This window comes from Phyllobates terribilis, unplaced genomic scaffold, assembly GCF_046119375.1.
Source record: "Phyllobates terribilis strain yellow unplaced genomic scaffold, ASM4611937v1 Scaffold_10__3_contigs__length_209671492, whole genome shotgun sequence".
Taxonomy (NCBI): Eukaryota; Metazoa; Chordata; class Amphibia; order Anura; family Dendrobatidae; genus Phyllobates; species Phyllobates terribilis.
Genome location: NW_027362770.1, coordinates 129,047,624 through 129,073,273, shown reverse-complemented (window position 1 = coordinate 129,073,273; position 25,650 = coordinate 129,047,624). Strand labels below are relative to the sequence as shown.

At 42.9% G+C, this 25,650-nt stretch overlaps 1 protein-coding gene across 3 annotated transcripts in view; it reads right to left on the bottom strand.

The window, feature by feature from the left end:
* RNF213 (ring finger protein 213) overlaps positions 1–25,650 on the bottom strand; it is a 271,043-nt gene that overhangs the window by 11,379 nt on the left and 234,014 nt on the right. For all 3 annotated transcript variants that reach the window (XM_073649777.1, XM_073649776.1, XM_073649778.1), the window contains exons 47-60: positions 25,101–25,305; positions 22,416–22,597; positions 21,839–21,961; positions 19,568–19,678; positions 15,647–15,889; positions 15,415–15,493; positions 14,900–14,934; positions 14,068–14,162; positions 9,806–9,965; positions 9,488–9,662; positions 8,366–8,460; positions 3,831–4,088; positions 1,358–1,490; positions 764–847 (exon numbers count right to left, since the gene is read on the bottom strand). In XM_073649777.1, the coding sequence (XP_073505878.1) occupies positions 764–847; positions 1,358–1,490; positions 3,831–4,088; positions 8,366–8,460; positions 9,488–9,662; positions 9,806–9,965; positions 14,068–14,162; positions 14,900–14,934; positions 15,415–15,493; positions 15,647–15,889; positions 19,568–19,678; positions 21,839–21,961; positions 22,416–22,597; positions 25,101–25,305 (1,978 nt within the window). The remainder of the gene's footprint in view (positions 1–763; positions 848–1,357; positions 1,491–3,830; positions 4,089–8,365; positions 8,461–9,487; positions 9,663–9,805; positions 9,966–14,067; positions 14,163–14,899; positions 14,935–15,414; positions 15,494–15,646; positions 15,890–19,567; positions 19,679–21,838; positions 21,962–22,415; positions 22,598–25,100; positions 25,306–25,650) is intronic.

Here is a 25,650-nt window from a genome sequence, read left to right as displayed (position 1 = left end):
CTTCTTCCACTGGGCCGAATCTCATGAGGTTACCCCTATGTTTTTTTCCTACCATCTCTACTCGCATTCTTTCAGTCGGGTTTTGAGTCTGGCTCAGCCCTCAGCTCCCTAAAGAGCCAGGTCTTTACCAGAAAAAAAGCTCAAATAAGGACCTTTTTTCAAGATGGGGCCCACTCTGTTCTTTCTTACCAGCCTCCCTTGGACCTCAACCTGTTTCTTAGTGCATTATAATGTCCTCCTGTTTCACCAATCCACAACATTTCCTCGTTCTGGCTTAAATGGGAGGTGGCGTTCTTGATTTCTATCACTTCCATCAGAACTTACGGCTCTTTCCTGCAGCTCTCCTTATCTGGTCCTTCACCTAGAAAAGGTGGTTTTGTGTCCGGTACCTTCATTCCTTCACAAGGTGGTTTCTTCCTTCCACCTTAATGAAGAGATTGTTCTGCCTTCCCATTCTGCTTGGTTTGGTCATTTTGTGCTAACAAACTCCCTTTAATAAAAGAGCCATCAGATGACAGCTGCTTTTTTCTCATTTTGGGCAGCATTGAGCTCCCTGTACAGGGGCACTCCTGCCTAATCATGGATTCATCAACTGCAGTTTACTGCACATGGGGGGAGGGCAGGGGACGGTAGCACTTCAAAAAGCTTTGGGCTGTCACCTTAATAAGTAGTGGCAAGAAATAATTGTATTCAGTATACAATATATAGCTATAAATATATAGTAGTAATTATATGTAGATACTTATTGTGTGAAGTCACTTACCATTAGTCTGAAGGGAATGACGCAAATTATTCCAGGTTAGGAGAAAATCCTCTATCCGCTTCTTCATTAAACTTTGAGCTCCCCCTGTATCATGAAGTATTTTGATCATGAGAAATGTAATTATTATTATTTATTATTATAGCGCCATTTATTCCATGGCGCTTTACATGTAAAAAAGGGGTTATGCATAGCAAAAACACTCACAATAATCTTGAACAAACGTAAGGTCCAAAGACATCATGAACATTGAGTAAAGGTGGATTTACACCTTAGAAAAATATTGTCAAACCCACACTACATGTGTATGAGAGTCTCCTGACTACGCTGATGGCCGATCTTGGAGAAACAAGGAAAAGGTTGGATTTCTAGTTATTTGATCATGTATTCCTGTCGGATTATAAGCCACTACCAGAAGAGTTCAATAGCGGTTTATTCCCCCTCTTTCCAAGAGAAGAATAAGAGTCGGGAGGAATAGTTCTTACATGCTTAGATCCCTATACGCTGCTCTAGAGATATTAAACAGTTCCTCAGATTGGGCACCATTGGTTATACTTTTTAGTACTGATGTGATGTATCCACTAGCATGAAACATACCAGAGTGTATGGCACGTATGAAGTCTTGGATGGTTTCGTGCTCAATGTCTCTGCAGTTCTGGAATCTTTTCACCAGATCTTTCTGAAGACTCAGGATTCCTGGCAGGAACTTCACCATCTTCAGTTCAGCTTCCTATATAAATACATTGGATTATGTTCCTGTTATGATCATATGCTACAGAATTGATTATATAATAGAAGAGACAACATAGTGATATGCATAGAGTAGACAAATCATCATGTAACAGAAGCCACGGACTGATGAGTCCACTTCCATCATGTTTCTGAGTAGAATTGTATAAACCTTTCATATTGGTCTAATTTTGGTATAAGGTCTATGACAGGTTCTCTTTAAAGAAGCACGCCCTGCATGAGTCATCACTGCAAAATCCCTGGCAGGGAGAGGAGCGGAGCAGCTGGGTCAGGAATTTAAAACGGAGGATGACTCATGTGGGGAAAAAAGACTTCCTGTTTCTACATAGAACTTAGAAGTATTCAGCTAGTCAGTTTTAAATAACGTGATGTCATAGGCTGTGACGACACTGCCTATAATCTTAATAAGCCAGACAATTAGGCTTGTTAAGCCAAGAGAAATACACTATTATTGTTGTGTTGACTTGTAAATGTATATGTATTTCTCTTGGCTGGTCAAGAAGGACATACGATTATTAGTATAACCCTGATTGTTGTCTCCTCTTTGATCTGTGGAACAATAAATGTTTGTTAATATGCCAATTACATATTATACTAAGCTAGCTAGATGTTGATTTAAAGAGTCCCTGCTACTATACCAACTATGTAAATAGATTAGCTCAAACAATGATAGCCGAACCCTGTGAGTAATGCCCTCCCTAACCCCTTAACTGTGAATGTGTACTTGCAAGGACAACTAACTATTTTAAGGGGCATGTGCTTCTGTAGAAGTGAGACTTGAAACAGAGATTGAAAAGAGACTTTACAAGGAGAATCAAAGATCAGACTCTCTTCACACCATCAGCTTGGAATTATGGCTTTAACCAAAGAGACACAGATTTGGATTCTACATGATTCTAGCCTAAGGGTATTTAGCCCTGACTAGAAAGATCCGGACCTGCTCCACTGACCATCAGAGAGCCCATGGAAACGTTTGGGGAGACCAGGTTGGGACGATGAAGTCACCTGGCCCCATGGATATGTTGTTTGGGGTTGCCAGGTGTGACCCTCCGGTCGCCTGGAACCCATTGAGACATTCGGAGAAGCCAGATTGGGACCAGATGGTCACCTGACCCAATGGAAACTCTAGGAGAGGCCAGGGTGGGACCCTCGGGTCTCCTAGCCTTGTACCTTGATGGACTGCTAGCTTCCTAAGCTTGTTGCTACCTCCTCTCTGTGGGGGCCCGCCAGAAGCGAGGGGCCACTGGTTGAGGTAGTTGGCCCTGAAAGTTCCAAAGTCGCAGCTGTTCTATCCCAGGTGGGCAGAGAAGATGGGTGAGACTGTGTAATGTTGTATCATCATGGGTATTTCCTGGGACTGTTCTATCTGTTTATTGTCCGTTTTGTGGTTCAATAAAGTATTGCCACGCTGTTTTACCCTCACCCTGTGTAGTCTGAGTAGTAGTATGCCCACGGAAGACCCCGGGTCTTCACATAGGACTAATGGAAAAGAGAAGAAATAGCTGGGTACAAAGGCAAAATGAGCAATTGTAAGTATACAGTGCTATATAATATGATGACTGCAATATATTAAGAGGATAAACATTTTGATGGAAGGAGTGCTTCTTTAAACAAGAGGCGATTGTAGAACAGTGCATTGGTGCAAGGATCATTACATCTTCTAATCCTTGCTCTTCTCTCTACCTATATAATGTCAGTTTGCTTATCCACTGTGTAGCGACTGCTGCCGAAATCTGCGTCTCAGCTCAGCTACTCATTTCTTCAAAAGCAGCTGAGTGGCCATTACCCAGTGTACAGGGCTGTGCTGTTCAGCACCGTTCCCTGTTTACATCCAGCCGACACCAAATCTGATAACAGCTGATCAGTGGGGAAGCCGAGCAATAGACGCCCACCAATCTGATAATGATGCCCTATAAAATTAGATTATCAATATCATAAAGCTGGAAAACCCTTTAGAACAAGTTAAGCTATGTTTTCCTATGGTACTTTAGATCAGTGATTGTAAGGGTTTGTCTACACGGGACGTATCGGCTGCAAAATTTCCCCAGTGAATTCTGTTGCAAACTCCACTGCAAATTAACCTCTGATTTCACCCTTTGCATTACCAAACAGTTTTTTATGCTGCAGAGAAATCCTATCCATAGCACTAGCACTTTAATTTGTGACTCATGTGTACAAGCCCTAACTGTGACAATCAGTAATACCGGTCACTATATAAAGCTAAAGATGGCCCCAATATTAATACTTAAGTCCATTTTGAAACAGCAATGCACTTAGAACAAACAAGACGACAGACATGTCTGTCGTAACAGGGACTTACGTTCTCCAAGAACTTCCATAACAGCGGCAGATCATCCTTCCCGTTTTTCTGCTGAACGATGTGCATTACATACTCTATGGAGATCCTTTCTCTGCAGCTCCAGATTTTGGAACAATGTATATGACTGTTCTGTGGCAATTCCAGTTTTTCTCCACTTTTCAGCGGGTCACCGTACACGATCCTCACTATGGGGTTAGAGCTTATTCTCTCATCCTTGCTGATGTAATCGTTCACAGATACAAGATCCTCATCCATACTCTGTGTACAGAAAACAATTGGATATCACTTAACAGTAGCCAGATAGGTACAAAAATGAAGAAGCATAATCATTGTTTTTTCCATTATTTATGACATGGCAACATTTAAAAAAATATATAAATTTGTGTTCACTTTTACATAAGAGTTGACCTTTTAGACGAGCCCTTTATAACACTTATTTTAAAGAGAATCTGTCAGCAGGTTTTTGCTACCTCATCCGAGAGCAGCATGATGTAGATAAAGAGAAGCCGAATCCAATGATGTATCACTTACATTACTGGGTGCAGCCGTTCGCAGAGTTTTTAGATTTAGCAATACAGCAGAGCTGAGGAAGCTTACCCCGCCCCACACCAGGCTCTGTATGTACAATGTCTATTGACAGTGAGCTTCCTATCACAGGAGGGGGCGGAGTCAGACTACCAGGCACTGCAGCAGTAGTCTGAACAATGATAAGCTCCTGGTGCTAAAACAATCATTACAAGTTAAAAACAGCGCCGAGATTGATAAGAGAGGCATCACTGAAATCTGCATACTGTCTTAAGATTACATAGTAAAAACTTGCTGACAGATTCCCTTTAACAACGGCGGTTTACCATTTTGGGATCCTTCATGAATAAATTGTGTGGTTTTGAAGATGTGCCAAAGAGAACATTTCTGGCTTTTCCTACAATATTGGATAAGTTCTAAATAACACATTGGCCCATTCATACTTTTTTTGCGCAATTTATTGGTGTAAAACAAGTGACTTTGCAGTTTACCTCCTACTAATATTCCTCTCCATTCTCAAAGAAGGAAGAAATTTTAATGTCATTTTTTACTGCTCATTGCCAAAGTTTCCGGCCGCTTTTACAATCTATCACTGTCTAGCAGCGCAACCATGCTGCTAATCCAACCTATCACTCAATAGGGAGCTCATCACCCCCTGGGAACCAGGAGTCCTGGAGGCTGCGGATCAGTGAGCTCCTAATGACTAAACATGACATAACCCCCCTTTAAGGCCTTTGTGCCATTTTTACAATCATTTTTATTCAGTCCTTGTCATTCTTTGGCGTTGCTTGATAATGTGGGAGTGGTTTTAATTAGGCAGATATTTTAGGTTAACTGATCAGTTGTGACTTATAGAAACGTAAAAAAAAATGTCACAATTTTACTTCTGTAGCCGAGCAGAGTAAAAAACTCATCTACTTTTTTCCTGGCACAGTTGAAGGTTACATGTGACATTATAATGTGTCATCAAAAAAATGTTTTTTCAACAACTGAAGAAATAAGTATTAAGCTGTGTGCCCACGATGCTTTTTTTAAGCGTTTCCGCAGCGGCAAAAACGCTGCAGAAACGCTTAAACAACGCTTGGTAGAAGTTCTGCCATGTCCCCCAATGATAATCCGCATGTGCTGTGCACATGCTGCGGAAATTTCCGCTGCGGATTATCATTGCGGAAAAAAAAGCAGCACTACCAATTATTTTGCGGAAGTGCTGCGTTTTCGGCGCCATTGACTTGCATTGGAACGCTTGACATCCGCATCACTGGATCTGTACATGTGGAATCCAAACGTTTCAATGTGCGGATGGTAACCGGGTTTGGAGAAGAGGAGACTCTCCTCCAGACCCGGGTACCATAGAAACTGTGAAAAAAAGAATAAAAATAAAAAATAAGTATTATATTTACCTTCTGACGGCTCCCGGTCTCCTTGTCTTCACTTGCCGGCAGATCGCGGTGGACTAAAGGACCTGCGATGACATCATAGTCATGTGACGGCAGGTCCTTCAGTGTACCGCGATCTGCCGGCAGCCAGGACGGAACGAAGCAAGACTCCGGGGGCCATCAGAAGGTAAGTATAGATTTCTTTTTTTTATTTTTTACCATTCTTTAAGGACACAGTATATAAATCCATGCTGTTTGCATGGATTTATATAGTGTGACCAAGTTGACAAGCACTTTCCAAGTGATGCTAAAATCGCTTGTCAACCTGCATGCGGAAATGCATGTGAAGAACGCGTCACATCCACATGTCCCTGGTAGGAAAAACGCATGTACAATCCGCATGCGTTTTTTTCTGCCAGGGAGATGCAGAAACGCTCAGGAAAAAATCGTTTAATTAAAAAAAAAAAAAGTAAACTTTTTTTTTTAATGGTATAAAATATGAAAAATAATTTAAAAAGTTTGATATTTTCCACTTTTGAATTGAACACTAGGGGGAGCAGCTGCTGAAATTTGCCATGAAAACTTAGTGTACTCCTAGCATGTATTACGGCTGCAGTAAAAGTGAGCATTATCTAAATACACGTGTGATATCTCCTCCCCTTCTGGGGTCTGATAAAGAATAAGGGAGGATGAAGTTTAGGATCACAGTGCGGAGGCAATTTTTAGTGCAAAGTGATATTGAGATGTGGACACAGTCACCGCGGACGGATGGTAGTGCCGATTCTGTTAGTTGATGCTGCTTGCTGTATCACGACTTGGGGTTAGATACACAGACTGTATCACATGCTGGGGTTAGACTCGCAGAGTGTTTCACGTGCTGGCGTTCGATATGCAGACTGTATCACGTGCAGGGGTTAGATACGCAGAGTGTATCATGCGTTGGGATTAGATACACAGACTGTATCACATGCTGGGATTAGACACGCAGAGTGTTTCACGAGCTGGGTTAGTTACACAGAGTGCATCATGCGCTGGGGTTAGATATGCAGAGTGTATCAGGTGCTGGGGTTAGATACGCAGAGTGTATCACGCGCTGGTGTTAGATACACAGACTATCACATGCTGGGGTTAGATTCGCAGAGTGTATCATAAGCTCGGGATAGATACGCAGAGTGTATCACGCACTAGGGTAAGATATGCAGAGTGTATCACGCGCTGGGGTCAGATACGTAGAGTGTATCACGCGCTAGGGTCAGATACGTAGAGTGTATCACGCGCTAGGGTCAGATACGCAGAGTGTATCACGCGCTAGGGTCAGATACGCAGAGTGTATCACGCGCTAGGGTCAGATACGCAGAGTGTATCACGCGCTAGGGTCAGATACGCAGAGTGTATCACGCGCTAGGGTCAGATACGCAGAGTGTATCACGCGCTAGGGTCAGATACGCAGAGTGTATCACGCGCTAGGGTCAGATACGCAGAGTGTATCACGCGCTAGGGTCAGATACGCAGAGTGTATCACGCGCTAGGGTTAGATTCATAGAGTGTATCACGCGCTAGGGTTAGATACGCAGAGTGTATCACGCGCTAGGGTTAGATATAAGGAGTGTATCATGCGCTGGGGCTAATTACATGGAGTGTATCGTGCTGGGGTTAGATAAGGACAGTGTATCACGCGCTGGGATTAGATACGAGTCTCTGAACTGTACCACACATGATGTGGATTAGATATGCAGCTCTACAGGCTGTATCACACTTTATAGGGATTAGAGACACAGCTCTGTGGGCTGTATACTTAATAGGGATTAGATATGCGGCTCTGTGGGATGTATCACACTTGATAGGGATTAGATAAGCAGCTCTGCGGGCTGTATTACACTTGATAGGGATTAGATACGCAGCTCTGCGGACTGTATCACACTTGATAGGGATTAGATACGCAGCTCTGCAGGCTGTATCACACTTTATAGGGATTAGATACTTGGTTCTGTGGGCTGTATCACACTTGATTGGGATTAGATACGCGGCTCTGTAGGCGGTATCACACATGATGCGATTAGATACGCAGCTCTGCTATATCAGCGTAAAGCCTCTTTCAGATGTTTGTAATACAGGCTTACACTGACAAGGCGGAGCTGAGTCTCTGTGCAGAGCACAGCAGCGTGATGATTACAGTTCGGTGCTCTGAACACTGCAGCACTAACAGCGATGGTAAGCACAGGCCGGCAGCCTGACATTGTACAACTATTACCACCAGCAGCCACAGTGTAGAAGATGGGTCGGACACCAAAGTCTCCTTTGCCCAGTGTGTGTGCGGTGTGACACTTACACACCAGCAAATAAAAAAGCCCTGAGCGGCTGCAGAAAATATGAACAAATGTTAAAACAGTACAATTAATTTTGTATTAAAAATAACGGATTATATAATCAATAATTCTAAATACAAAGATAAAAATCAAGACACATTCCCTTCAAAGCTTATTGACAGTGTTTTCACTTTAAAAAGAGGAAAAAAAATCTTTGAATTTGGACAAAATTCATCAAACATTGTTAGCCAATATAATGGACGTGGTGCAACATCCACCACTGCAAAAAAGAAAGTGCAAATGATAAATTGGGGCCGTAGAGGTTTACCCGCATCACTGGAGCGATGACCACAGAGGCAAAGTGTTTCTCCCAGCCGTTTCTTGACTCTTTTGTAGACCAAGCTTCATCAAAGTGCACAGGCCCTGAGGGTATAAAGTAAAAGATACAGATGATTTATTATTGGGGTAAAACGCTGCCGATCACAAGGCAAGAAAGAAGGTATAAATTGTGCCAGATTCAATGCAAGGGCCTGACATACTCGGCAAAACTTGCTACATATCAGACTTTCCTTTGACCATTTCTCTTTCTTAATCGACCTCATAGCTGGTATAGTATACATGTATACCAACATTTTGTGTCAGCACATTTTCTGGTTTCTTTTAACCACATCCCTTTTAGAAATTCTGTAAAACCTTCCACTGTACTCAGCATTACCTGATTCCACATACATATTACCAATAACCAATTAAGAAAACAAATAAAAACCATTATAAATTCTTTTTTCTTTTCTAAAAACTATAGTAGATAACTGAAAATGTGTCTAATGACTACGGTACCGGTGGCTTATGGTAAAATCTACAGACACAATGATCAATCAGCTTACATATATTCTTCACAAACAACACTATGATACTGCGTCCTAACAGTGAAGTCGGAAAGGGAGGCAAGTATTAATAAATAAATATATACATAAAAAATATATTTTTTTTTCAGTTAAAGGGAACCGATCATATTATTCATGCTGCCTGAACCAGAGACAGAGGCTCCTGCATTACAAGCATGTTGTTTTATTCTGAAATACAATGACTTTAAAAAAAAAAATAGTTGAACTCTCAGCCGGGGAGAAGATAAAAGGAATGACTAATCCAAAAGGTGCGTCCCCGCTGACTTCTCCTCGCCTGCTCAGCTGGAGAATAGAGAAGGACCTGGCAGTCTAGAGGAGCGGCCGGGGAGAAGTCAGCGGGGACAGACATCTTCATCTAGTCATTCTAGGCATCTCGTACCCCAGCTGAGCTTTCACTATGTTTCTTTTTTGAAAAGTTGCAGGGTTTCCGGGTACTACATACATGTTTATTATGTAGAAGCCGGTCTCGGATTTATGCTATTCTTGGTTCTCTTTATGTGATCTGTTTCCTTTCCAAAGTAGCAGGCTTCAAAATATTGACTTACACTGTCCTCGCTGATCGGGATTCAGCATTTGACTAAGTACAAGATGTGCAATGGTGGTGGTGTCATCCGCACTTTTTCCAAGAGTGTTCCTCAGATATTCTAGATCATTTTCGATGTGACGGAAAAAGAAACTTCTAACATCGGGTACTTGTGACTTCACAATGTGAGTCACAGTCTGTTAGAGAAGAGAACAGCGGGTGAGACTTGTGAGGTCAAAGAAACAGAAGCTGCTTCCATCACAAGATACAGATTTCCCAGCCCTTCTGATGACAGAACAACATATAAAGCTTTCTATAGCTCCACCATTGTGATATATACCTGTAATTCCACTTCTGATCCCAGGAGCATTGATAGATGTGTCAGCAGCCTCAGTACAATAAATGCAGGAGCAGACAGATCCCGGTCAGGAGCTATAACTGTCCCTTGTCGTTCTGGAAGTTCCAAGACGTGTCCTGTCTGTGTGCGATCCTCGTTCTGCCTATTAACATAGAGAAAATGACACAAACATTTCTCCAGATATATCACTCTATAGTGTACGAGCTCTCGGACTTTCTATTTTGAGCAATCAAAGGGGTCAGAAACTATGTTATTGAGTCAGAACCTGCTGCCTATGTCCGTGTGGCTGCTGAAAAGAATAGAAAGTATGAGTCTAGTATTTGGCTTTGTAGCCAGTGTGATCATTTTTTTTTTATTTTCTAAATATATGTTGTAGATAGTATTTAGTGTAAAAATCTGATTTAAACAACATGTCATTTTCTGATTACACATTCCCTACAACATAAATGGATGGCATTGTTCCATGTATGGCAAGGAAAAAGAAATAAATATCAATTTCTAGAAAATTTTAATAAATTGCTGCTGTTAATATAGGACTGTGAAAATTCTTAAAAAGATTATCTTATTTTTTTTTTTAACTCGCTGGAGTTCTCCATATCAGGCCACTACTATGGTCACCGCTGGGATAGGTAGACAATCAGTGTCTTCAGCGGTCAGGTGACTGTCTGGAGAAGTCATCATCATTTATAGTGCCAGCAGAGACCACAGGAGAGGCAGCATTGGAGAAGCAGGAATTATGAAAGATAAGGAAGACTTTTTTTTCTTAATTTTACACCTCTTCACACTCACAACAGAGAAAAAACTACCTAAAAAGGACCTTTTCGCCAATTTTTTCAGGTTGAACTGGACACAAGATGAAATAGTGGCTGCAGGGTGGAATAAAAATTTTTTTTACTTCAACTTTCTGTTGCGGAGATATTAGCAATCAAAGTATTTGGCACCTAACAAGTTAACTTTTTTAAGTCCAAGTAGGTGTTATCAGACAGTTTTCACTGGGGGGCGTGTACTTCTTCAACATGTATGAGCTGCCCAATCATAAGCAAGCAGCAACACAGCAGTAAAAGAGGATTTTTAGTACTCACCATAAAATCAATTTCTCGTAGCGTTCATTGGGGGACACAGGAAACTATGGCTGTATGCTGCCGCCATCAGAAGGCTGACACTAAGAAATACACTTAAAGGAATATTTCCATCTCCAAGATCCTATTCCAATATGTACTAGGTTTAATAATAATATTAGAAAATACCTCCAATTAGAAGATGAGTGGGAAAAAGCAGAAAGAGAGTTAGGCCATTACCTGTGCAACTGCTGCTTGCAGTACCTTACTGACCAGGCTCGCATCTGCTGAGGCAAAAGGGTGAACCTTGTAAAACTTAGAGAAAGTGTGGACGGAGGACCAGGTAGCAGCCTTGCAGGCCTACAGAACAGAAGCCTAACAGCACAGCAGGCCCCCACCACCCATTTGGAGTGAGCCATAACCCTTGACAGGGACACACTGTCCTTGGCCATATATGCTTTCAACATGGTAAAACAAATCCAGAAAGCAATGGTTGCCTTATAGCACACGTGTCAAACCCGGCCCGCAGGGTGATTATATTTGGCCCTTGACCTCAGAACCACCAACCCTATGTGGGGCCATTATTCTGAATAGAGGACTTTGTGCGGCCTATTATTCTGTATGGAGGACTATGTGGGGCCATTATACTGTATGGAGGACTATGTGGGACCATTATACTGTATGGAGGCCTGTGTGGGGTCCATTATACTGTATGGAGGAATATGTGGGGCCCATTATATTGTATAGAAAGCTATGTGGGGCCATTATACTGTATGGAGGCCTGTGTGGGGCCCATTATACTGTATAATGGTTGGCCTGCGACTTTGTCCAAGTTTTTCATTTTGTCCCTCTGTGTGTTTTGAGTCTGCAATGACAAATAGAGAGTCAGAACATCTGAATACAGCAATCACCGACAAATAAAGATGGAGGATGGACAGAGCTGAAACTTGGTTCTTAGGAGAACTTCTGCCCAAAACGAACTCTATAACTAAAAAGACATAGTAACAACCTTGTTGGTTTCACACCAACGAAAAAAGGACTTCCAGGTACAATGGTAAATAAGAGATGATGTTGACTTCTGTGCCTTAATCATGGTCTGCATGACTTGATCAGACAAACCTGAAGGTTTTAGAACTGCAGCTTCATCACCCATGCTGTTGAAATGAGCGGCAAAGAATTCAGATGCAAGAAGGGATTCTGGGAAAGCAGATGTAGTCGAATGGGAAGTCTCAAAGGAATGTCTACAGGAAGATTGACTAGATCTGTGTACCATGATCTTCTGTTCAAGTCTGTGGCAACAAGAATGAAAGGGACTTCTTCTGACTTGATCTTTTTGAGCAACTTGGGTACAGAGGTAGAGAAGGAAACAGGTAGGGGAGATTAAATTGAGACCATGGAATTGTCAAAATGTCGGAGGCGACCGCAAGTTGTCGAGAGATAAAGGAGGAAGTTTGTGGTTCCATCTGGATGCCATCAGATTTATGCCTGGTATGCTCGACCGTCAACAGATCTGATCATAACCTGGTGCAAAGACTACTCTCCCACGGTTGGTCCCTCGCAACTTAGAAAGTCCGCAGCCCCGTTGTCCCCACCAGGTATGTGGACCACCTAGATTGTTGGGATTCTTCGTTCCGCCCAGGCATGAATCTGTAAAACCTCAGACGTGGCTAGACTACTAAGAGTCCTGCCTTGGTGGTTCTTGTACACCACGGTGATGGCGTTGTCAGACAGATTGCCAACAGGGAGATCTGACAGCTGGTCCTGCCAATGTACAAGGGACAGGCGAATGACTCGGACTCTGAGCTGGAGGATGTTTATAGGAAGTAGAGTCTCTACCTTGCACGGTAAGCTTCCGGATAATTGCTCCCCAACAGAGAAGACTGGCTTCAGTCGTCACAATCTGTCAATGAATTGGAAAAAGAGCAGCCGAGATGAACAAGAGAGAAGTGCCACCACCAAAATCAGGGACTGTCTGATGTGGGAACGTTGAAGTATCAGGTGATCCAGGGAAAAAACTTGCCCTAATACAAGAGTAGAGCAAGCTGCAAAGTTCAGGTGTGCAACTGAGCAAAGGGAATTCCCTCAATGGCCACCACCATCTTGTCCAGAACGCTCATGCAGAAGCAGAGGGGAAACTGTGAGGCATGCCTCAGTCTATGGATGTCGTTTCGAAAAGAAGAGTAAGAAGGAGATCAAGAGGAGTTCTGTCAAGTTTGCATGGATTGCTGCCAAGATATGCCATGTTGGTGTAGAGTAATAGAGCACCACCATTGAGCGCACACAGGAGTTGCTCATACCAGCCAACAGAGTGCGGAGCAAAGATGGCAACGCCCAGGAAGAGAAGAAGGGATAGGAACAGACTGAAGCGAGGGAAGAGAGCCCGTGCATGAGCCCGATTGGCCGGAGAGGCGGGCGGCATGGCCAAGAGCACTGCTAGGCTGTAGATGAAGCTGGGGACTAAAAAAAAGATCAGAGGCACAATGAGAGATGAAAATGACTCAAAAGTTTTTGAGCACAACAGACATAAGTGTCACTCATCTCCGGACAGGCTGTGCTGGCGAGGAGCAGTACAGCAGAACTGACAGTACTATGAGAGGAGGAGAGCAGATAGAAGGGATTTTAATGTGACACAGCTAAACTCAGCTGTTCTGCCCCTCCCCCCATAACAGAGACCTGGTCTGAAAGGTGTCAGTCATCTGTTCTCTAATCTCCCAACAATTTGTAATCAAGTAGGAGGCTAGATCAGAAAATCAGATCTGTATCATTACATCTCATATAATAAGAAACCTAAGCTATGGTGGGGGCGGGTTCTTTTATCCTCAATTACTGCCTGCTTATGATTGATCCACATCATACAGGGAGAAGTAGTACACACCCCCGTGAAAAATACCTGATAACACCCACATGGACTTAAATTTTATTAACTCATTAGGTGCCAAATACTTTGACTGCTAATATCTCCGCAACTGAGAGGCGAAATAAGAAACAAAAAACATTTTATTCCGCTCTGTAGCCACTATTACATGGTGTGTGCAGCTCAACATGAAAAATTTGGTGGAAGGTCCTCTTTAATGAAGAACAATTACTGAGACATTCTCAAATAATGTATCAAGATTTACAAATCATCTAGGTTTTTGTTATTGTGATCTTTCAATTCCAATTTGAAAAAGTGAAACAGAAGCGTACTGAATGATCTGGAATCCTTGATGAGGACTATGATTTTGTCCTCCAACAGCAGCTCCGCAGTCTAAGCATCGACTCGTCTGCATTGGCTGACCACACTGAAAAAAAAAAAAAGATTACAGCACATATGAAAATATTCAGACTGAACAAATGAATAAGCAATCCTGTATTTACTATGGATATGTCAGCTTTTCTGACATGTCTATGTACTAAATATTTTCAATTTCCTTAAATTAATTCAGAAGCAACTTTTCTGTATTATGCTGTTCCTCTGTTATTCCTCTTGAATATATGTACACATATGGCAGCTGTATGGCTGTGTAGAGACTCGGAGCACTGCTGTATAGGCTCCATGTACACGGCTCGGCCACGGGCAGGAATTTTTAAAGCGGTCCACTTTTGCATACTAAACTAGCCATATAATGATAATGTGGCTGAAGAGCTGCATAAAACTTATTTTTTATTTCTCCATTGCAGAGATACTACATTGTAAATTTTATAATCAAGGGGGTATTAGCAGAGATTCTTCTCTGGGAACAATTACTTTTTCCCCCACATGACGTTGCCCAATCATAAGCAGGAAACGTCATATAGGGGGAAAAAATTACAAAGCTTAGCTTTGGTAAAACTGTCTAACCAGGTCACACAGATTTTACTGCTGGCACCTACTATGAAACCGCACAGTGCCATACATTGTTTAGTGGCCATTCCCAGTTACTGCAGCTCAACACCTGTTCAAGTGAATGGGAGATGAGCTACAGGGTGTCAGACCACCACCGATCTGAGATTGAGGACTTATCCCATCTATAGGTCAAAATGCCCTTAAAAAACTTACCTCTCCAACAGTACAGTAGTGACCATTAGGACAACCTATTGAAAATTAAATAAAAACAATAAAAACATCTTTATAGGCCAACATTACTCACATTTAAAAATTTCAAGCTAATCACTGTAATAAAATAGCTCTACCCACTTATTGTAGTTCTTAAAGGGAAGGTGTCAGATTTTTTTTAATAAATAGAAGCTGCTAATGAAAAATGCTTTTTTTTCAATTTCATTTAATTCTCTTATATTTTTTTCTTTTTCTATTATTTTTCTGTACATGATTATAGGGATGACTATCTTGCCTAAGTTGCTGCTATTCACAGCACTTAAAGGAACAATAGAAATCAGTATTCTGTAGAGCATTCACTGACTTTATTGGAAAGTGTTGTGGGCATGGTTTGCAACCTGTGCAGAGGTCAATGTGCAGGGAGGGGGAGAAGGTGAGCTGTGTGTCATCAGTTCTCAATAGTAGAACTGTTAGTGCCATCTGATAACTACTAATAAGTACAAGTAAACCCAACTTACGATACCACTGCAGCTGTTCAGGCATGGCACCTTTGGCATAGATCATCAAGTCTTCTGGCATTGTTGGCAAATAGGAATTCTAGAAATGATGAAATATATCATTACACAAATGTTATATATATATAAAATCTCTATCAATATTATATATATATATATATCTATATCTATATCTATATCACTCTCCAAAAATGTTACAAAGGAAAGTCAAAAACAATGTCCAATAATGTATTACCTGCATCCTTGTTGGCTGGAAAGCCATATTTCTTAGTGGTGAAAGAAGGGGATGGTTCCCATTTAGTAGTACAGCAGCCATATGTATGGAGAGTCCGAAAACTGTGACTTGTGAGCTCCTGATGCCAGGAAAGACACGGAGCGCTGGGCGGCTGTTATTGAGCAATGTCTCCACAAAGCGTCTCGTTGCTGCTTCTTGAAGAACCTTGGTGTTCTTGATAAAATTCTTCACATCTTCATGTTCCTATATTAAACACAGCAGTGAATATAGTTGAGGGGCAACTGCAATATCAGCCATCTACAGACAGGTACTTTATTTTGCAGCAGGGTCTAAAGAGAGGCCGCCACCTTGAGTTTCTTTTCCTAAGTTTAAAGGGAATCTGTCACCCCCTTGGAGATATCAGACTGCTACTATGGGTATACAGGGTATAGAAAAGTAAATCTATACATACCTGTATGGCCCATAGCAGAGGTTTGATTGCAGAGAAAAGCAGTTTTATCTTTTTGGTCTTCAAAAGGCGCAATGCCCGCCTATCTAATTATTATTCCCCTAAATCGTCTCCTATCACCCTAGCTACCATTTTCCCTCCCTCCCCCGCACGTCACAGGGCGCTGTGACGTGCGCTTTCCTTCCTCACCTCCTGGCGCATGCGCAAAGCGTGGCTCTTATAGACCGCGCTTTGTTTCCTCCCGTCCGGGTTTGTATGAGCACAGTGCCGCAATGCTCTATTGTGCAGGCGCCGGGGAGTCACTGTGACTTCTGCTCCAGTGACTCCCGGCACATAACAAGAAGGTTTTCTGCGGCACTGTGCTCATACAAACCCGGCCAGGAGGAAACAAAGTGCAGTCTATAAGAGCCGCGCTTTGCGCATGCGCCAGGTGGTGAGGAAGGAAAGCGCAGGGGGGGGGGGGATAGTAACTAGGCTGACAGGCGGCGATTTAGGGGAATAACAATCAGATAGGCGGGCATTGCTTGGCGCCCCCCAGGACGCCAAGCCTGTGGAGAACCAAAAAAGATAAAACTACTTTTCTCTGCAATCAGACCTCTACCATGGGCCATACAGGTATGTATAGATTTACATTTATATACCCTGTATACCCATAGTAGAGGTCTGATATCTCCAAGGGGGTGACAGATTCCCTTTAAAACTGTTAACCTGAAAAAGAGAAAGGACAGCACCTCCAAAAACATACGTTGATCTAATGCCTCTCGGCAAAAATATATAAAACTAAACATGAGGTTCTTAGTTTAACATTCTGATCAGACTGTATGAAGCCCACTGCCACGTCACGGAAAACCTCGTAGTGGGTCCTAACATTTCCTGCCTGAACGGGAGCGGAGCCGTGCGCCAACCACTGCCACAGCGACAATGCACCAGCAGGGCGGGCGGCCTGGTGCCCCACAGCACCCATGCCACAAGACCGAGTCCCCATGACTCCAGTCAAATGTATGTGTAGCACCCTGAGGATTCGGCTGCTACAGGGGTATTGCACCTCAACCCAGAGGTGTGATATTCCACTCCCGGGTAAGGATGGAGTGTGGAACTGAGCTCAGTCAGCTGCATGCACTACACACATCCCATTTCCGAGGAGCAGACCAACGGTACTCCCACTTAGAAATGTGCAGGTACGACCGAGTCTGTTCCTGGCTGGAGTGGGAGGGGGGTGGTACATCCCAGCAGTGTAGGGGCAGATAGGGGGAGCAGCCTGGGTAAAGATAGGAGCTCATTGGGTGCTGGTCACCTGAGCTCACACATAGAGGGAGTATTTAAGGTGGGCACCATCTAAGATCAGGGTCAGTCTGTGAGAGGTCGGTCAGTCTGTGAGGAGTCAGCCAGTCTTTGCAGAGAAGCCAGAGGAAGAGGAGCAGAGCAGCCCCAGGCCCAGAGAGAGTGAGAGAGGAGAGCCAGAAAGACCCAGAGGGGGAGACAGAAAGGAACTCTGAGAACCCAAGTACTACCCCAGGGTGAAGAGTTGGCAATAGGGTACCGGATCCCAAACTGGTGGGGGCTAAAGCATACCTCAGCCAGAGACCGGAGGCCGTGGGCAGGATCTGCCACGGCCACCCACCACATCCACCCTGAAGGCAAACCACGTGTAGGGTCAGGGAACCCAAGGCCAAGGGTCTCCCAACAGAAGGCCCGAGGGAGCTGGACCTAGGTGGATCCCTGGTGGGGACGGCCAGAAGAAAGGACAAGAAGGAGGGCTCAGGGACACGCTCCGGACTTGCTTGGGGGTTGGCTGAATCCAGGACCTGGTGGACGCAGCACGGCTCGGGTGGTCACTGAAGGCCGGAGTGACCGGAATATCTGCAGTAAGTAAACACCCTGAACTGCACAACCCGACTCTGTCATTACTTATCATCTACGCTGCACCACCACAACCCCCATCCTCTGCACCTGACCCCCTGAGGCCATACCCCTCCCGTTGGGGGTTATACTATCTAAAGCTGCACCAACACCAACAGCCTCAGCGGACCCTGCTGCAGCGGCGGCCGTAGTGACCGCAATCCAACGGGTGGCGTAGTCGACATAACGAACTTTGTAACATCTGTAGGACTGCCACACACACTGAGTTTGACACCCTGGGCACGGACCGGGTCACAGCCACTCGGAGACTACAACCCCCATCTGATCCGGCTCCGGGTATTCCCCTAAAGAATATGGCCCAGGGGGTGCGTCATATGACCTCCAATCAAATGTAGGATTTTTTGGAGGTGCGGTCCATGCTCCTTTTTTTGCATTGCATATTCTTTCCCCTTTCTTGGACCAGCACTCCTCCCATTTGGCACAGGCGATTTTAATTAGCAGGAGATTGCAAAGAGGGTCTAGCCTATTTTTGCTCTCACTTGAGAGCTTGAGGAAGGTGAGTCACAATGCTCCTTTCATGTGGTGTTGGTGCAGTGTGTCGGCCATTGTTGCTGTGGTTTTGTGCTTGTGGGCGGCGCGGCCTCGAGTCATGGGGTCTTGGTCTTGCGGCATGGGTGCTGTGAGGCACCAGGCCGCCCGCCCTGCTGGTGCATTGTCGCTGCGGCGGTGGTTGGCGCACGGCTCCGCTTCCGTTCAGGTAGGAAATGTTAGGACCCACTACAAGGTTTGCCGTGACATGGCAGTGGGCTTCATACAGTCTGATCAGAATGTTAAACTAAGAACCTCATGTTCAGTATATTTTTGCCGAGAGGCATTAGATCAAATGTATGATTTTTTGGAGGTGTGGTCCATGCTCCTTTTTTAGCATCCCTTTGAAACTATTCTCTCTGTGCCTGTCAAGGGCCGCGGGCACAGATAGGCCAGGTTTCATGACAATCTTGTGAATATGGCGCTCTTTAGGGTGACAGTGATATCAGCTCTGTGCCTTCTGGCAGTGGGATAGGTGAAAGCAGCTTCACTAAATGGTCTCCCACCTGTCCTTATGCTTTATGTGTATAGTCCTGATTAAAAACTATAATGGTGTGATCTATCAGCGTACCCAGACTTGGGTGCCACTTGCTCGCACTGAAGTCTTCCCCTTACGAAATATATATCATGTGTGGGACTTTGTGTGACAACAGCTCCCCTGGGAGTTACCCATGTGCCGGGCTGCTTCAGTGATAAAAGCTATAGGCAGGTACAAGTCTATGAGTGTATTAAAAAGGGGCAGAGTCCATTTGGCCTGGCGTCTGTAATTGTGCTGCTATTAAGACTGAAAATAACTGCAGAAATAAGTGGCAAAAAATGTTTCATCAATAAATTCTATGAGGTAAGGAGAAATTGTCATAGTGGTCTGAGTCTGATGGAGAAAAAAATGAAATACAAGAAAAGACTTAACAGTCACTGAGAGTCATTAGATGGTCAGCCGAGAACTGATAACTAGCATTATTTTTGGACTGCGCCCACTGATATGGTAACTATTCGTAACTTTACAATATTAGTTAAATACTTACAGGTATTGCCCCATGATCAGGATTGTTGCGGACTCCATAATACAAGGTTATTTCCCGGAATACAGCGAGCAATATGTCGACAGCTAGTTCATGGTTGGGCTGTTTACACTCCTAGGAAAAGATGAATAAGATCATTTTATGGCAATGTTACTGTGATAGATTATTAAAAACCAAGCTGTTTACTTAAAAATGAACTGACAGGAAGTCTCCTAAATTACTGCACTAACATAGGCCAAAAGTGCTGCTTGATGTCACAATGTATAGTCTGATGGGCGAAGTTATTATTTTTTTTGTATGTGCTATAACAGTTTATACCAAATGACAATAAAAAAAAAAATCACTAATAAAAAAAACAACAACAACCCAGACATCTAAAGCCGACCCGATGCTGTTCTACTTCATTTACGGTGTCATGTTAAAAAAGTTCTGATACAGGATAGGCCATCAATATCAGACAAGGGGTTCAAACTTCACTAATTGAATGGGCCCCGGCACCATTTAGCACACACAGCGCTGAACATTTTGTAGGGCTATCCCAGGAATCCGTGCCAGATTACCAATAGAGGCATCTATGTAATCAGGCTTGGCAACTATGTGATTGGCTAGAACGGGGAGTAGTGGAGCGGAGAGTGGCCGCTGTTTCTCGCCTACTCTATATCATAATAGAACATTCATGAGTAGAAGCTTTGGGAACACAGAGGAGTATATATAGGCTGACACATTAGTTAATGACTTTTTCTGGGTCAGGGTGCATTCAGACGTCCGTGCAAATCAGTCCGGAATGTACAGACTAGCGTCAGGTCTCGCAACCCGAGAAATATATGAACCCGTCGGGGTAGGAGACCCACGGCCAGTCCGTGCATTGCGATCTGATCATAGACCGATTTGCATGGACGTCTGTTTGCACAATTATAAAGACGTTTGATTAACTTAATTTTGTTCTGTTAAACAAAATTTATTTTCTGTTTTAAAATTGTTGTTAGTAAATTTACAAACTTACTGAGGCGCTCAGTCCTGTTACTTTACACCACGAAAACTAAATGTATGGAGCTGTGCCTGATAGACAATGAATGAGACGTGGGGCTCACTGGTGCCCAACAGCCCTCAATGAGCTGATTAGCAGGAGTGTAGTGAGGAGAATCCAACCCATCTGATATTGATGACCTAACCTATGACCCATCCTGATATTAATGACCCATCTGATATTGATGACCCATCCTATGACCCATCTGATATTAATGACCCATCCTATGACCCATCTGATATTGATAACCCAACCTATGACCTATCCGGATATTAATGATTCATCCTATGACACATCTGACATTGATGACCCATCCTATGACCCATTCGATATTGATGACCCATCCTATGACCCATCTGATATTTACGACCCATCATATGACCCATCTGATATTGATGACCCATCCTATGACCCATTCGATATTGATGACCCATCCTACGGCTCATCTGATATTTACGACCCATCTGATATTGATGACCCATCCTATGACCCATCAGACATTGATGACCCATTCGATATTGATGACCCATCCTATGACCCATCTGATATTTACGACCCATCTGATATTGATGACCCATCTGATATTGATGACCCATCCTATGACCCATCTGATATTGATGACCCATCCTATGACCCATCTGATATTGATGACCCACCCTATGACCCATCTGATATTGATGAACCATCCTGATATTTATGACCCATCCTATGACCCATCTGATATTGATGACCCATCCTATCACCCATCTGATATTGATGAACCATCCTGATATTTATGACCCATCCTATGACCCATCTGATATTGATGACCCATCCTATCACCCATCTGATATTGATGACCCACCCTATGACCCATCTGATATTGATGAACCATCCTGATATTTATGACCCATCCTATCACCCATCTGATATTGATGACCCATCCTATCACCCATCTGATATTGATGAACCATCCTGATATTTATGACCCATCCTATGACCCATCTGATATTGATGACCCATCCTATGACCCATCTGATATTGATGAACCATCCTGATATTGATGACCCATCCTATGACCCATCTGATATTGATGAACCATCTGATACTGATGACCCACCCTATGACCCATCTGATATTGATGAACCATCCTGATATTTATGACCCATCTGATACTGATGGCCCATCCTAAGGATACAAAATACAGTACTTATCTCCTAAATGATTTTTTACGTGTAATTACCAGCTGAATTATGTAGTATTGGTACCTGTAAGGCTTTTACAATCCAGTCTTCCTTGCCCTCTAATATTGCTCGACCAATGCCATCTCTGAGAACTTTGTAGCTGTTGCCGCACACAAGGAACGGATCAATTTGACTCGTTTGAGAATCCTGCAACAAAAACATCAAAAGAGTAATGGGCGATTTTCATCAGCCCTTGTAGGTCATGAGAGTATAGGATACTGTATAAACAAGTGAATTATCTGCATCATGCTCAGGGTTGGGATATAGTCCAGGCACATGTGGATTGTGCCCTTAGCCTTCACCACCGTGTGGATCTCGGTGTGGCCTCGAGGTGGATGCAGGAGAAGCTCATAAATGTAACAAACTTTTCCTAGTCCAATCAATTACCTTTCTATGTTTCTATATGTTTCCAATGCAACAAAGTAAAAACAAAGCAGGGAGTCTGGCCTCGGAATCCGGACAACTTGCTATTAGTAACCATAAAGACATTCATTTGCATAGGAGCTGTGCACCCAAAACTGTAGGGTATTTTTAATTAGGACTATTTGCAAAGCTGCCTCTTGTGGACGGACGGCCAGACAGATACACAGTATATTTTTACCTTGTTCTGTAGCATTCTAGTAGGGAAAAGCCACCCAAAATTCGGATCTTTAAAATGCCTTTGGACAGTGTCTATCCCGTCCAAATTTGACAGCTTTCGTATTAAGTAAACTCTATACCAGTCATTGCCAGACAATGAGCATAATGTCTTCACACTCCGCAAGTAATTCTCATTGGTGACTCCTGATGGAAAAGAAAATCAACATCCAGGAGATTATAATCTGTAACGTAATCTGTAATAAACTTTTTCAGAGATAAAACTGACATTTAGCAGCTTCACTGATCAACAAATCTGCAGGTAGGGGTCCCTGATGTGTGGCTCGTGGCTGTCTGCCAGCTTGGTGCACCAGGTCTAGCAACACTATGAAGACAAGGTCTCCAGATGGTGACACTTGTGAGTAGCCCTCACAGAAGAGCAGATCTGGATGCACATTTACTTGGGGTTGGAGAGATACATTAAGGAAGTGCGGAGCTGGACATAGTATGACACTGCCAGATGAAAGGGCGCTTGAAGATGGATGTGATAGCGTGGTGGGAGTGCTTGATGCAAGAATACCGAGTGAGGGTTAGGTGGGAACCCCGAGATGCAAGTATACTGCCTTGGTGTGATTTACATGTGGAAGCTTTGGCTGCCATTATACTGATAATCGGGGCTCTAAGTGACACTATTGTCTGGATGTCACTACTTGGGGGCTTTGGATGTGGCTCACAACCCTCTCTCAGAGCTGAATGTGGCTCTTGAGGTAAGAAAGGTTGGGGATCACTGTTATAGACCATATCAATACCTCCCATACTAGAGTAAGGAGATAAGGATGCATGACAGGGGTTTGATTGTTAGGTCCACTCTTACACGGAATCCATAGCATGCGTAAATTTTAGCTGCAGATAAAATATTGTATAAACCTATAATTAAGTTGTTTGTTTAGACCCTGTGGTGTCACCTTGCATCGCGCTGTAGGATCATCTGGTCCCAATTACCCTCTCTAGGTGGTATTTCGACTTGATCAATGCTAACATAAGTAATTACCTAAACAGTTCCTCTGATGAATTTTAGCAGAGGAAACGCATCAGGAAAGGAATTTATAGGGTGTTTGGAGAGACCTTCCTGTTGAGAACCTGACTTGGGTCCCTGGGACTGGCAGTTCGACCAGGACGTCTTACTGAAGCCCCCAGATATAATTTCGAGCTACCTTGGCGATTATGAGGGAATCCCTGATACCAGAATACCTGTGTACTACAGATGGATGAGATCGCCTCCTATAATAATTATTTTCTATTTCTGTAACACATTACACTATCCCACGATTTGATTCACCGCTGTATAAGAGAATAGTTCTGCTTCGTAAACCAAAACAGATGACTGGGTCCGACAATATTTGCATTGTGTTTTGAGATTCATTTGTTTTTCAATTGGTAGGAATGAAAGTTATATTTTCCCCATCACATTTTAATGTACTTTATGCTTCATTTCGTCTTGCTGGCATGCCCAATTCACCCAAGACTATGGTTTTATAAGTACCAGAGCACATTTATCCTTTAGTGTATCGTTTCACTAACCAAAAGGAAGTTTCCTCCGATGTTGATGAATTGCATAAATTTTCATTATACATTGAATAGGCATTACTTTTGAAACAGTTTTCTAAAATCAGAGCAAAAACAATTAATCTTTTTCAGGCTACAATTCTGTACACAACTGGGTGACCAGAAGTGCCGCTGTGCAAGGAAAACTGAGGTGTCGGTAGATAAGTACTATGGCCGCTTCATTATTAAAATTGGAGGGGGTTATAGAGGTTGGGCTCCTAATGATCAACAATTTGTAGCATATCCTAGCTAAAGGACTTACAGGATAACATAATAAGTGTTTCTTCTTGGCGGACTTTACTTAGTAGTCTAGCTAAAGTAAGGAAGAAAAAAAATTGAGAATCCTCAGTAGTTGATATCCTTTAATGCCTAACTGAAAACGTGATGACAAACAGCAAGAAGACTACTTAGGTTTCTTCAACCATGCCTGATGATTTGTCTTCACTAGAAATGAACGAATCTGACAAAATTCAAACTTGGCAGATTCATTCGAATTCGACTAGGAAATTTGATTTTAATTGATGTATATCTGAATCTGCCCCGATTTCTGTTAAAAAAGCAGTATATTTTGCTCAGAGTTCTCCTGACCATAACAAATAATATATGGATGGGCTGGGTATGGGTTAAAAAACTGTAAAATATCATATTCACCCCTCCTCTCACCTGTCCTAGCCACCGCTGCTCCTCGCCCGGTTCTACACTCACTCTCTAAAGCATCGGCTCTTCTTCCGGTACAGTCTTTACCGGTGCTTCAAGGTATGAGATTTTATTTGGGTGAGTCAAGTGTGATACTTTATTGCTTTTTTAACTTCTTCCTGGCCCATTTGCGTAGAGCAAAATGGCAGAAGACGGGACAATATTTTGCTGGATTCACATGTAGCAAATCCCAAAAACTTTGACTTCACAGGAATTCATACATTTGGGGAAATTCTAAACTAAATTTTATTGATTTAGAATAGATTCTCTCATCCTTAGTCGTCACCTTTTCAATTAGTCATTAAAAAGTATCAACTACTGAGGTCTCTCAATGTGATCTTCATATGACACATCACTGAATATTGTGGCTTTTATCGATGTTTATGAATGTGACACATTCCCAATTTACCTGTGGATTTGCCAGACAATAATTCAGCCGCTGTATTTAGTGCCAGCCGAACCCTCGCCACATCCTGCAGAAACTGTACAGTCTTATCATCCCGATTGCTTCTGCCTCTAACATGTTGTTCCAGGAATGATCCTTCATCCTTAAGATACTTTTCTTTGTCTGCAGGAGAACATTGGATTCTTTGTCCTTTCTCAAACAACGAGTCCTAAAATAAAGCAGCAAAATGATTAAAGTCACATTTGACAATTAAGGTTGTCGTCATTTAAAGCAGCCAAACAAGACTTTATTGTCCTACCAGTCTGTAAATGAAGATTTTTTTTTTTATTTTAATTATTTTTTATTAAAATGAACCTGTCATCATGAAAATGCCATCCAATCTGCATGTTTCATGTTATAGACCAGCAGGAGCTGAGTAGATTGCTATATAGTTTTGTGAGAAAAGATTCAGTATCACTCCTGTTTACCTAATTTAAAGGGGTATTCCCATCTCCAAGATCCTATTCCAATAAGTAGTAGGTGTACTACTAATAATAATATTAGCAAATACCTC